This window comes from Haliaeetus albicilla, chromosome 7 (genome assembly GCF_947461875.1).
Source record: "Haliaeetus albicilla chromosome 7, bHalAlb1.1, whole genome shotgun sequence".
Taxonomy (NCBI): Eukaryota; Metazoa; Chordata; class Aves; order Accipitriformes; family Accipitridae; genus Haliaeetus; species Haliaeetus albicilla.
In genome coordinates this window covers 38,381,281-38,394,378 of record NC_091489.1, presented here as the reverse complement: position 1 = coordinate 38,394,378, position 13,098 = coordinate 38,381,281, and the positions used below count along the sequence as shown (strand labels likewise).

General features: G+C 42.6%; 1 protein-coding gene across 6 annotated transcripts in view; it reads right to left on the bottom strand.

Moving 5' to 3' along the window:
- The window catches only part of RIN2 (Ras and Rab interactor 2), an 82,616-nt gene that overhangs the window by 13,976 nt on the left and 55,542 nt on the right, over nucleotides 1-13,098 (bottom strand). For all 6 annotated transcript variants that reach the window (XM_069787793.1, XM_069787794.1, XM_069787795.1 and 3 more), the window contains 3 exons: nucleotides 12,925-12,997; nucleotides 9,074-9,165; nucleotides 4,880-6,010 (listed from right to left, as the gene is read on the bottom strand). In XM_069787793.1, the coding sequence (XP_069643894.1) occupies nucleotides 4,880-6,010; nucleotides 9,074-9,165; nucleotides 12,925-12,997 (1,296 nt within the window). The remainder of the gene's footprint in view (nucleotides 1-4,879; nucleotides 6,011-9,073; nucleotides 9,166-12,924; nucleotides 12,998-13,098) is intronic.

Sequence of the window (13,098 nt, the reverse complement as noted above, 5' to 3'; positions counted from 1 at the left end):
ACTTGTGGAAACACATCTGTATCCTGTGCTGACATGCTATTTTGTTTTGCTGCAAACCACACGAGTCTGCATCTAGAGACGACAACATATTAGTCATCACCAGTGTCCTTACGCAGCCTCTTTGCTACCCTCACTGCCTGAAATTGCAGGCGCGCTCTCAGCTTTTTCAGGCTGCCAGTTTACCTGTTACCAACGGTTGTTGCTCCACTGAGATCATCTGTCAGATTCTGGTCCCTGGATTTACACACAAGCCCTGTTTATCATCTACAATGGCCAAACCATTCATCAGTAAAAGAAGGGCTTAGTAAGAGACTGAGCAAGCCTGGGAACCATCACAAAAAGGCACAGTCCTGCACAAGTAACATTGCCTGGGAGACTGCAAGCAGAAGATTGCTTTGGAACACCATGGCATGTACATGCAGGACACCAACTACACTGCATTTGCTTTGTTTTGGATTTTCCTAATACCTTGCATGTTCATAGACTGGCATGACTGATACGGATCTATTTTAAGACAGCTCATGTCAGGATGGCCAAGTGTCCAGTTCCTGGTGGATGTCTACAATGGCACATGTCCATGGTGCAGACAAGGGCATCTCCTCCGAAGGAGCAAGACTTGAAAGTAAGAACTCACACAAGCCACATTCCTTGATAATCTGCACAATCCTGAAAGCAGAGGTAGGACTGAGGTGGGCGGTGGTGAGGCAGCAGTGGCAGAAGTTGAGCAACTAGGGAAGAAAGGGTAAACCTCCCTAAAGGCTCTAGGGTAAACTTCCCCTCATCTTACCTACATAAAGCACACCAATGAATCACAGAACCATCTGTGCTAGATTTGTTTTGCTTTAATCAGCTGTGGGTTAATTAAAAATCACACTATGGCTGTGTGGTAAACACGTGCCTTCCCTTAAAGAAGTAGTAATAAAGGAGCAGGGAATAAGTCACAAAGCAAATCAAAGGGATGGTCAGGAAAGGGAGAACCAAATCCTCTGCCTCTGGCTCAGCGCTTTTACCACTGCTTCTTACTTGCCCTATCCCCCTACTCCTGTAGTGAAGGGAGGAGTGCTGGGGGACACATTGAGCAGCTCAACTCAACATGAAAAAGATACTAGGATGAACAACAGGGTACGGGGACGGGACACCAAAACAAATGTACAAGCACCTAAAAAGTAACACAGTGTTAAAAAACAGCCAACAGAAGTTTTTCAAGACAAAATAGTGGCATACCACTCTAATTCCTTTAAGAGGATAACTGGATCACTGAAGAAGAGGGGAGCAGGGGTTGGGCTGTATCTTAACCTTTTTAAGACCCATAACCCTATTCCATGCAACTTTCCTATAAGCAAAGGAAATACTGTCTTGCTGTAATTACTGTAAGGTGGGTGCATAGAATACTGCACTGAGAGCCCAATTATCAATGGTTGACTGTTAAACAAGACAGATATTTGAAAAGAGGTACCATGGGGGTCAGCCCTGGGCTTTAGTATATTTAGTATTTTCATTAAAAATTTGGATGATAAAGCAGAGAGTTCACATACAAAATCCACATGTGATGGGAGGGATGGGAGAAGAGCATCACCAGTCCTTTGAGACCAGGTTTAAAGTTACCTTCATAAAAAGTTACCTTCATGAACGGGAAACAGGCCTAAAGCTAACATGATAAAAATCTCGTAAGAACAAAAGTAAAGCATTGCCTCTCAGCAGGAGGAATACAAAGGTAAAAGCGCTGCTCAGAGAAGCCTCCCTCAGAATGGCTGGCACACTGGCTCCCATGGGGAATGGACTACGCTCCTCAGTACAGCCTCCAACTCTGCCTGTCTGCAACTCCTCCATACAGACCCAAGTCCCTGCAACAAGGCATGTCCTGCCAGTAAGGGGCCAACAAGTTCTCTCCAAGCCTTTTTAACATTCAATATTTAAAAATGGGTTACGGATTAGAAATACAAAACAAGTAACAGGCAGTATTGTTCAGGCACCTTCCCACAGGACCAGTTAATACCTTATTGCCAAATTATTTAAACCGGTCATTTCTTGGGCTAGGCCCAGATTTGAGCATTGAGACTGAAGTTTTTCAGGTGTTAGATCCTGCCTGGTGATCACTTCGCGAAGCGATGACAGTCAACTTGACTCCTTTCTGTTCACAGCCAGGAAAAGAAGAAACACAAACAAGAAACTCGCAAACATATTCAAGCAACTACGGACTATCAGGGTCTCCTCTGACCAGCCCAGGTCTTTATTCTGTGGATACACATTCAGATGTGGATGACTTTAAAAAAAGATACTTTGCATTCGTCCTGAAACGATAAAAAGCCATGTGCCTTAGTCTCGATTCTGTCCCAACACTGGGAATCCCATTGTTTCAGGAAGGGTTAACAGCCTTCAGTGCTAAGATTAGGATGCACCTGTCAGGAATAATTAGAAATGCTGATGCACATTCTCCTGACGATTTGGAAGAAGTTAAACAATTTGATGTGCCCCCTGTCTGGGAATCTTAAAAAAATCTTCCACAGAAGTCTTTTGCTTGCAGGAGTCTGCAAAGTCCATGATGCAGTTCTAGAAGAAAAGCTACACTATCACAAAGATCACTACACAGACACGGGAGAAAGTCCCAGACACCAAGGGCCTCACTAAGCCTGGGGGGGTGCTGCTCCAGCACCTACCGAAATTCAGGAGACAACAGTGGGACAAGGTGAAGTCTGGCTGCCCCAGAACAGGTGACTGGCAGCAGCAGTTCTGCTGGGTTGGGAGAGGGAGGCGAGGACTGGCCCCAGCTCCTCTCCACAGAGGCAGGACTGGCCTGGGAAGCTGAGAGGCCTGAACATTTTCTGCTACAGGCTCCCTCCCTGCCCCGTCAGCACCAGCAGCGTCCGAGTCCCAGCTGCAGGGTGAAGCTGCTGTTACACAAGTGTGGCTGGCGCCTCTTCCTGCAAGTCCCCAGCTGGGCACGGCCACTGTGCCCTGCTCTAACTCAGCAGTCACCAGGCCTGACCAGAGCTTCTGAGCTCTGACAATGACCTGCCACCACTGTGGGACAGTACATGATAAACAGAAAGGAGGAGTATTTTCCCAGCAGCGTACATCCAGCCCTAGGCTGACATGTCGAGAAGAAAAACCTGCACCACAAAAGTGTAAACTGACAAGAGAGGATATATGAATACTCAGAAAATTAAAATTCGGGCTGCAATTCCATACTGAAATAGTCAAGCAAACCCACGGATAATAGGCAGGGCTACATCATAAAAAGTTCTCTATAGAGATGACTAAATCTTGCTGTCGCATAGTTATCTGCTTAGATCAGCAACATCTGATGCTCCTGATCCACTGTGGTTGTTTGCAGGCTCGAGCCATAGGCAGTAGATGATTCAAAAGCAAGTTCTTCCTTTGTTTAAACTATCCCACCTCATAAATTAATTGCATTTAATCACATGATCAAAGCCAGACTTTCTGTCGCTGAAGAAAACCAATGTAGTTATTACATTTCACAGCTTATGCTACTCCAAACTACTGAAACATTTAAAAGCAGACAGCATTTTGCCAGTCTTCAGAGACCCACAGTCTGATTTAACCACACCCTTACAATGAAAAGTGCAAGTCAAACTAAGTGTTCACAAAATTACAAGCAAACTAGATCTGTATTTGTCAGCTATCCAGTACTCTGCAGCAACCCAGGCAAAAATGTGCCTGCACCACTGCTCAATTCGCCATTTTTTTCTTTCATATAACACCCACATAATAGTCTTTATTATTCTAGTGGTAATATTACACGCCTTTGAAAAGTCTCGATTTCGAGGACACTCTTCATAGTGTTGTATTTCCTTTAGCAGTGCTTGTTACTTTTGCTTGACTTTGTGTAAATGAAGTTGAGGTTACATGAGAATACTTCCTCTCAGTCAAGGACAGACAGAAATGTCAACATAAAATCACCCTTTAGTCCCAGAGAAAGAACTATCTGCCAATGTTGCACTGGGCCAACTGTTGGGACACTGGGGTACAGGAGAAAAACAAGCAAATTAGGACTGAAGTGAGCTCACAAGGAAAGTATTCTGCCCTGAGGGATGTTTACTTCCTAAATGTGGCTTATAAGGCTCTTTTACAAATACTGCTCAGACTCAGCAAGATAGAGGGGCAGTGAGATTTTATGCAGCAACAATGATTTCACTTCTGTGGATACACAAGTCTGTCTCTCTTGTTAAAACATGTATTCAAACACATAGCTCATCTGCAACCATTTATAAACATGTACATGTAACAGAGAGGTATAGAAAAACCTGAGATTAGCAGCCCCTTCTCTCTCTTGCACACGTTTGTTTTTTAAAACTCTTATATACATTTTTATTTAGCTTCAAGTGTAGGGACTTTGCAGCTTTGCTAGGAGTGGATGAGAATGTTTGGAAGAATGAGATTTATTTCAAAAGTAAGTTGCCATGAAACGTCGCTGCTCTTAACTGTCACTGGTTTCAAATAAATTCTAGTTTTACGGCTATTAATCCATATGGTTAAAATTGGCAGTTTTGGTCAAAGCACTGAGAACTATTCAGGGAAAAATACACGTGTACCAGCAAATAAAGGATTCTGTATTGTTAACAGTACAGCAGCTTAAAAAAAAAAGTAATAATCACAGGTAAAAAGTCCACATTGCAGCTATTTTAAGGATAACTTTTTATGAACAACTTTGTAGCATAGTTCATAGTTCTTCTGAATTACTGGGGTGCTTGGGGGCAGGGGGTATGGGGGTTGTTTTGTTTTAAGACTTAAATACTCAATGGCTCAAACTCTGCTAGCAAAGTCAACCCCACCTTTCCAAACTGGCACAAAGACTATCACTATAAACACAGATTACACATTTTCACCTTCCCCCAAAACACGGGACAGTGCTTCTTACCTATTTGGTCCTCAGGAATCAGAGATTCAATTGGAGGATCAAGTTCGGAGCTTTGGGACAAATAGTTCTTGACTTGGGTCATGAACTGCCGAATCGTTTGCAGCATATCAGTGCTCGAAACATGGCACTCCTTGTTTTCCTGAAGAAAGCTGACATAGTCCTGCACTAGGCATCCAAAGTAAGTGCGTTTGTCCTGGGACATCTCTGCAATTTTCTTGATCATCCTCTTTTCAGGGGTCATGAAGGAACTGAAAACTCCACTGACTTTCCGTAGCTGAGATTTCACAATCTTGGGGAGAACAAACGAACTGTTTCTTTTCTTCTTGGGCTTCAAAGGGGGTGCCATGCTCTCTTGGTCGCTTTCCCCCTCAAAATCCTCCAGGCTGCTGTTAGTGTCCCCCTCATAGCCAAACAACGGCATGCTCCGATCGAAGTCCAGCGAGTCAGACGAGGAGGTGGAAATGCTCATGTCGCTCAGTCTCTGCCTGCCTCCATTCCACGGTATGTGTGACTCAGAGCTGCTAGCTACCGTCTTTTTGGCAGCTGCTGGAGACGGCTCAGGCAGGGTTTCACCTGGAATGCCAGCAGCTTCGGGCATATGCACCGAGCTGCAACCAGGTCGAATTACCACTGCGTTCTTTGAGCTACCTTCCAACTCTGAGCTAACAGCCTGCTTCTTCAGCCGAGGAGGCGGAATAGGGGTTGGTTTATTCTGCAGCAAATCCAAGCCTCTCTCTTTCTTATGGTTGACTGTTTCTGGCATGCTCGCCTGCTTTATAGTCCTGGAAAGCTGCGGACTCGTGAGGATGCTATTAATAGAAGGAGGTGGCGGCCGGGGTGGGGGGGAGCGAGGCCTCGCTGTGCCATTCACGTCTTGAGTTTTCAGGCTCTGCCTTTTCAGACTTCCACCGACATCCTGGCTGTGCACTTTCAAGAAGAGGGGATTAATGAAACACAGCGCTCCGTTGGTCTGGCTGCACTCCAGCTCTGAAGGCGTTCTGGTTCGTATAGAATGCACTCCATTTATAAGGCAGAGCTGACGTGAGTCTTTACAAGCACTATCCAAAGGCACAGGCCTACGGGGAGCTGGAGGGTCCGGGGGGTTGCTGTTAGCTGGGGAGCTCCAGAAATCTGAAAATCATTATTGCGTTAGCATAAGAATGCAAAAGAGCATGCACGTGGCTTTCAGAACATTCAGCTCAACATCACCCATTTCAAGTATCAAGAAATTTAGACAAGCTTTTATTAATTCAAGGGGAAAAAAAAAAATTCCAAGTGAAACTCTTAAAGCACCACCAGACATAACTGCATGTTACACTCCTGGGGCTGCTCTTACTCATTTATAAATATCATCACCAATGCGTAGCTTCAAATCAGTCCACTGAAGTAAGCTTAAAAATAAACTTGAGAATCAAAGAAAGGAATGGAGACTGTAACACAGTAATTCTTACCAACTTGAGACTGAAATGAACATAAACTACTCACTAGCATCTCACTCAGGAGAAATAAGCCTAGGTTCTCAGCTAGTATTAATAAACTCACTCCATTAAAGACAACAGTTAGGCTGATTTACACCAGCTGATGGCCACTTATGGCAACTCAACAAAAAATTTGGTTTGGTTTCTTTTGATAGTGAACAAATGAAACTACTCATGAACAGACAGCTCACATTTTGCTGTGATGGGTGCACCCATAATCTTTAGCTATACAGACCAAATGCTTGCGTCTCTTTAAGAGCACTGGCCTGCAGCCCTGCCTTTGCAATGGTGACACAGTTTGCCTGAGGTTTTAGACACTCAGCAGCACATAAATAGACCGAATGTGCCGTCCCACACCAGCAGTGTGGAAAACCTGTGCTAAACCAATAAATTTCAGCTGCAGCCTCCACACTTGTCCCAGCAAAGCATCAGCATATTTGTGAAACTGAGTCAATGGTAAAGCCCATCAGCTCCCGAAAGTATGAAGACTGAAACCAGACAAGCCCTTGAGGACAGCAATCTGACTGAAATAACGGAGGAATGCCAGAGTAGGATGATTTTGCTAAAATTTGCCAATCTTGATGCGGCCCCTTTTCCTGTACTGTGAAGATGCCTCATTTGGGCTGTTGAGCAATGACACCCGGGCCCAACTGCATGAATGCCAAGCTCTCCACAACAGGGTCCATGCCCAACAGCTGTGTCTTGCCTACAGGGCAGAAGACAGGAAATGGCCCATGGTGACAGGCCACTGCCAGAGAACATATGTTGACACAGACATTTTACTCTACATAGTCATGCAATGCTGCTGATGTTTTCCTGCTCCATGACTTCACATCCTGCCTGCTCATCCCTCAGCAGACTGGCCAGTGTGCCTGGCACGTGGGCTGTTGCAAACACACATGATATAAGCGCTGCTGCAGGTGAAACAGAAAGGGAATCTTATGTTCAGCATGTGAAACCTTACAGGTTGGCAACAGCCTTGAAACCTTTACCACCAGTTCTTCCTGATGTGATTTGCTAGGCTACATGCTGTTGACCTGACTTCTACAGTTCCCTCTCTGAGCCTGTGGCATAACAAAGCTCTGACAGGAGCTACAACCCTCCATGTTCAGACCAGGGTATTTTGTGCCTACACAATGCTTAAGCTCACACTTAACAGGAATGGCCCTTGGGAATTTTTAGGCACCTCTTGGGTCCGCAGTGTTGAAGAGCTGACTTCTTTGTGTGCTCTTTTGCATGTGGACACCTAAACTCCATCAAAATCTCAACTTTGTTGTCTGGTTTTTGCTCACAGAAACTGTGATCTTTATCTGGTGTATAGTAGGTAATTGATCCCAAATATACCAACCACACAGACACTGATCCATCAGTCTCCTCCTCAGCTTTCAAATTTATTAGCTTAAAGAAACAACACACAACAATATAGACAGAGACTGTTCAAGAGCAAGACTAACTCCACAGCAAGTAAGCCATGGTGCTTTCGGGTACTGAGGACAAAGTGTGGTTAGTCTAGAAAGCTTGCTCAACACCACCATTATCATCTCCTATGGAGAAACTCACCTAATATTACTTTAAGGCTTCCAGGTGTCACTAGGAGACTGTCTTCACTATGATGTATCCCAGTTAGACTTTTTTTTTTCTATCCAAACATTCACCTAATCAACAGTTTCATGTTTGCCTCTATTCCCATGAAAATCCATACTTGCACCTAATTATCTAAACTTGCAGATAAGCACTGCAGAAGTCATTTGTCTCCTCTCTAAAACAAAACCCTTAATTGCATTGTTACTGAAGCAAAACAAAATGCAAAGCAGTGCAATACTTCCCTGTGTATGGCTTTGCTGCAAAGTCCCACCAAATAGTTCTAGAGTCTCATACTAACACTGATTTAGTGAGGATCTGTTTCTAAATCAAAGACGATTCAAAAAAATCTACTGGGACAAAGACTGCTGACAGTCAATACTCCCTTCCTGCAAAAGGAAATGAGGCCATTCAGCACTTTGCAGAAGTTGCTCAACGATTCATCTGGGTGGAGCCCATGTTTCAAATCCCGCCAGGCTTTGCATCTCCTGCAAGCCCAAGGTACATTTTACAATGAGCCTGTATTTGGTTGTAGCAGTCAAGCAATGCAAGGACATACTCTTGCATTTTCTTTTGCTATTTTAAAAATTTCACCAAACCAATGCACATGGATACGGTCTGCAGATCCTATGTATACAATCCTCCTTTTATTAATATGCTACTGCACTGAGCCACTGATCTCAAAAATCACCATTCTAAGATCACATGTCAATCTGAACAGAAGTTTTATTAACAGTGAACCTCAGTTCCTACACTCTCCTGGCAACTGCAGCAAATTATCAGGCTAGTACCTGCTATGTGAGCCTGCAGCCAACATTGGCCCTTGGAGGAAAAGCTACATCAAACCTCTGTCTGGGGACTGTAAGACTTGCTTTACTCAAGGGCTGCCCAAAGAGGGGAGAGGAGAAGGAAGAAACAGCACTTACAAAAATATCACAGAAGACACAGAAGGAAGGAAGAGCATCAGGGTCACCATTTGGCAAGTACAAGGTCTGGCCTTCCCAATAAGAGAAACTGCTTTTCTAAATGAAATCTGTATCATCACTGACCAATATGAACTACTTAATGATACAGACTGTTTCTTCAAGCTTAAAGAATGCTACAGGAAAAGACATATACATAGAGAAATACTTACTCAGTCCAAGCTGAGCAATCTCTTCAAGTTCAGCTTCTGTCTTTGCTGCAGCAATAGCACAAGGCAACTTCAGGGTGAATGGAAGGACATCCCTATTATCGAAGAAAAAAACAATTACAGTTTTCGCAACAACATCCATAGTTTTAAAAGCATTTGTTTGCAACACTGGCAGTGGCTGAGCTCTAATTCTTTTAATTTTCTTCTTAAGCTGTGGCAGGTAGCAAGTGCCTTAAACACACAGCACACAGTGAAAACATTACCAACCCCAGGGGTCCTTTATATTGGAAAGTGGTATGAAGTGCAAATGACAGGCAAGTCCCCAGGACTCTCGTTAGGCTCATTTCCACAGAGCCATCCAATATTTTCTCCCATTACAGTAGAAGCTTTTACACCTGGTCTTTTACAAGCATACCAGCGAGATGCAAAAGTGTTATCTGTCCTTTACCCTCCAACAAAGCTTCTTATTTTTTGAATATGCTGTTGTTTGCTCTCAAAGTTGAATTCCAGTTCTCAGAATAAAAATTCAGATGAGTACTTGGGCAGCTACCCTACAAATGTGTAAGCTAGGATGTTTTGGTGCTACTCTGTCCTAGGCTGAAAACACACTTCATTTAAGAAAGTCTTCACAGTTTATTCTTATATGTGGTTTCTCTTCACTGCATACTAGTTCAATGGATGCTTACAAAGGGAGATGCCTGAATGCATGAACAATAGCATAAGCTAAAGCCAGTGTAAAAAGCTTTGACAGAGATTTCAAGGGACAAAGCTACTTAACCATATGTACATTGTATGAGTGGTACCATCAACCAATACTATACCTCTTGCCTGCCCAATTGGTACACCCTCAAACAAGAGTGCATGCTAAACTGCAAAATCTGCAGTAGAAGTGCCTGTGTAATTAAGAGTCAATGAGAACAAATGGAGCACAGGAATCCTACATACAACTGGTGTCAGTGTTGCAAATATTTTGATAAAGAAATTAAAATCTAATTATATAAAAGAGTTTGATTTGATTAAGAAGTAGAAAATTGTGAAGCATAGGTATGGGAGTGTTAAGTTTGAAATGTAGTCATAGGAACTTAGGAACTTTAGAAAATGTACTATGTGTAACTATAAGAATTCAAGTATTGTCTGAAATCAGTTAACCACAGAAACTTTGACAAAGATTTGTTGGTTTGTAGTGTTTTGTTTTAGGAAACTAAGGAAACCGTTATGGACACCAGTTTGCTGCTTGGAAACCCCTTACCCTTCCCACCTCGATCTAATTATCGAGGATTCCAATCAGTAGAGTTAAGTGAGATTAAGCAATGATTGTTTTAGTATAAGAATATTGATAAGGTGGTGTGACTGAGGGCCAATCACTAGAAATGTTAAATTCAAGAATTAACATTGAATGTACTTTTATGTAAAACTAATACATGATGGCGAAAATCGTACTGCACAGAATCACATAAGAGAGGTCAACTATCGGACAAAGTGAGGAAGACTATGGAAGACCACCAGAGACCTTCACTGCGCCTGTGTAAAGGACATTTACATATGCTAAGAATTTCCCAGAAATCTAATGAATATGCATAACATTTCTTGGAAATCTAATGAATATGTATGAGTAAGTTTAATATAAGGTGTATGATTTTGGTGTTCAGGTGTGCGTGGTTCGTGAGAGGACTCACCCGCGCACCCGGCCGTCAATAAAGAAGTGTCTGTTTATCTACACTAAATTGGTGTTGATAAGTTCTTTATTCCGAGTTTTTTCGGCAACATCAGCATAATCTTTTTGTTAAGGTTGTGAACAAGCCAAACATCTGTTGTAGCACAGACAGATAGTGGTTTTTTATCACATAAATATTCTCTATGGTGTATGTTAAGTTGTTGAAAAACCGGGATCTCAGAACGCCACTCAAATTCAAATCAAGCATATGCACGAGACTGATACACTAACTAAAAAGTATTTGAAAAGACACTTTCAACGTAGTACCACAGATAATCTGGTCTAGAACATCATCATGGACTCAGTACAAAGACAGGTAACCCTTGACTCCTCATACAAACTGACTGGGTATCTATTGGAAGAAATTTCCTCTGGTTTTAGGAAATCCTCCTGGTTTTGCTGTGATGTACCAAATGGTACTCTCTCTTTCTCATGACAGCTACCTATCTGCTTCCCTAAGAAGTCTATACATTTTCTTCTTGCACCCGCTGCAATCCTAGACTGCTGCCTGAAGAGGACAAGGATGCTGGGTAGATGTTGACACTTAAGAAACATTAGGCAAACAGAAACACTTAGGATGCTTCTCCACTAAATGCGGAAATAAGCATCTGCTTCCAAAAGCATACCCACATTCAAAGAGTAAGCTTCATCTACTGAAACCTCTGGACAGGTTTGCAGCTGAAACTGTATTTATTACTGGTATCTGGGGATGGGTTTGCAGCTAAAGTTGTGTATAAAAAGATGCACTAGGAAAGCTTTAACACCATGTCTAAGTTGTGGTCACCACTCTTTTCACTTCCTTCCCTTTCTCCAAAGGGCAACAAGAAAAGGAACAGAACAATAAACAGGTGAAGAGCTTGTTTATGCAGTTTTATATTGCCTCCTGAATGGGAGGCCTGACTGCATCAGAATACTAAATTCACACTTGGCTGACTGAAACACCATTATGAAAATTAAAGCCACTTTGCAGAGAGACTCTCGGGTACAAGACTCATGAGCAAGGCAACAAGCTACTGTGTGTTTGTGGGCTTACTTTTAGCAAATGCAAAGCAACTTGGAGCCTTCAGTGAAAGAAAATGGATAAACTAATGCAGAGAAACCTACATTTGCTGCATGCTCCCTATAGGCACTTCAAGGGAATTTACCAGAGCCTGGCTAGTGTGCAGAACTGAAAGGGTGACAAGCCAAGGCATCTCTCATCATTAAACTGCTTTTAAATGCAGTTTCAGCTCATTTCGCATCTGAATGCTGACCAATTACTTGTGGGGTATAAACATTTCTTTCATCACGTGCATGTACAGCTCAGCAAAATGGAGGCCTGTAACAAAGGGGGTCTAGATGCTTCTCCACCACAAACAAAAACAGTAAGCACAACAACCTAAGTGCATCCCTGGTGAGCATTTCCCGCACCAGAAATCACCATTGTCAGCACTAATTAGCAACTTCATTGCAGTAAAAGGACCAAGACCATCAAAGTTGCCTCTCCTGGCCTCCTTCAGAAAACATGCAGATGTGCAGTTTGGCCATGTCCTGTCTGTGGATAAATGTAAGGCTTGAGTATCAGTCTGGAAGTGTTCACCAGTAAACTAAAGTCAAACTGAAAAACAACTTAAAAGATAAAAAACACCAGCTATTTTTCCTCTGCATACTACCTGGAAAACAAGCTCGGCAACCATAACTGGAAAGCTCATGAGGCCATTTTTGTTCTTCACAATTTATATTCACATCTCAGTTGTCATATTCTACAGTGTGATCTAACATTTTTCCATTATGCTCCAAAAAATGCTTTTTACTAGCAATTCCAAGAAACAGACACTGCAAGATAGTTTATGGTGCTTATTAAATAAGTTACAGAGCAGCTAAGAAAACATTAAAAGGTATCAACTAAAGTAAAGTTCAACTTGGCAACACCTCACAGTTTGGTGGGTAACATAACACCAGCCTTCCAATAATCAGTACCAAATAAGACAGAGAGACTTGCTTCCAATTCTCATCTCTTATTTCTCCCATTACCTTCTAAGACTACCCAGGAATACTTGTAGATTGGCAACATAAGTATCATGCTGAACCAAGTCATCAAGAGTCTCTTTTATTTCAAGACAGTCTAGCAAATGCAACTCAGGACATAACACCATCTTACCTGCTAATACAGTAGAAAGCAATGAGCCTGAATAAATCAGCAAAACTTATTCCAGACCCCTCCAAGGAAAATGCTGCAAAGTTACAAGAGAGAAAGAATCACACATCTATCCACCAGTTCTTAGAAAAGCTTAATAAAACGCACCTCAGATTTTTGCATAAAATTACTAAGTTT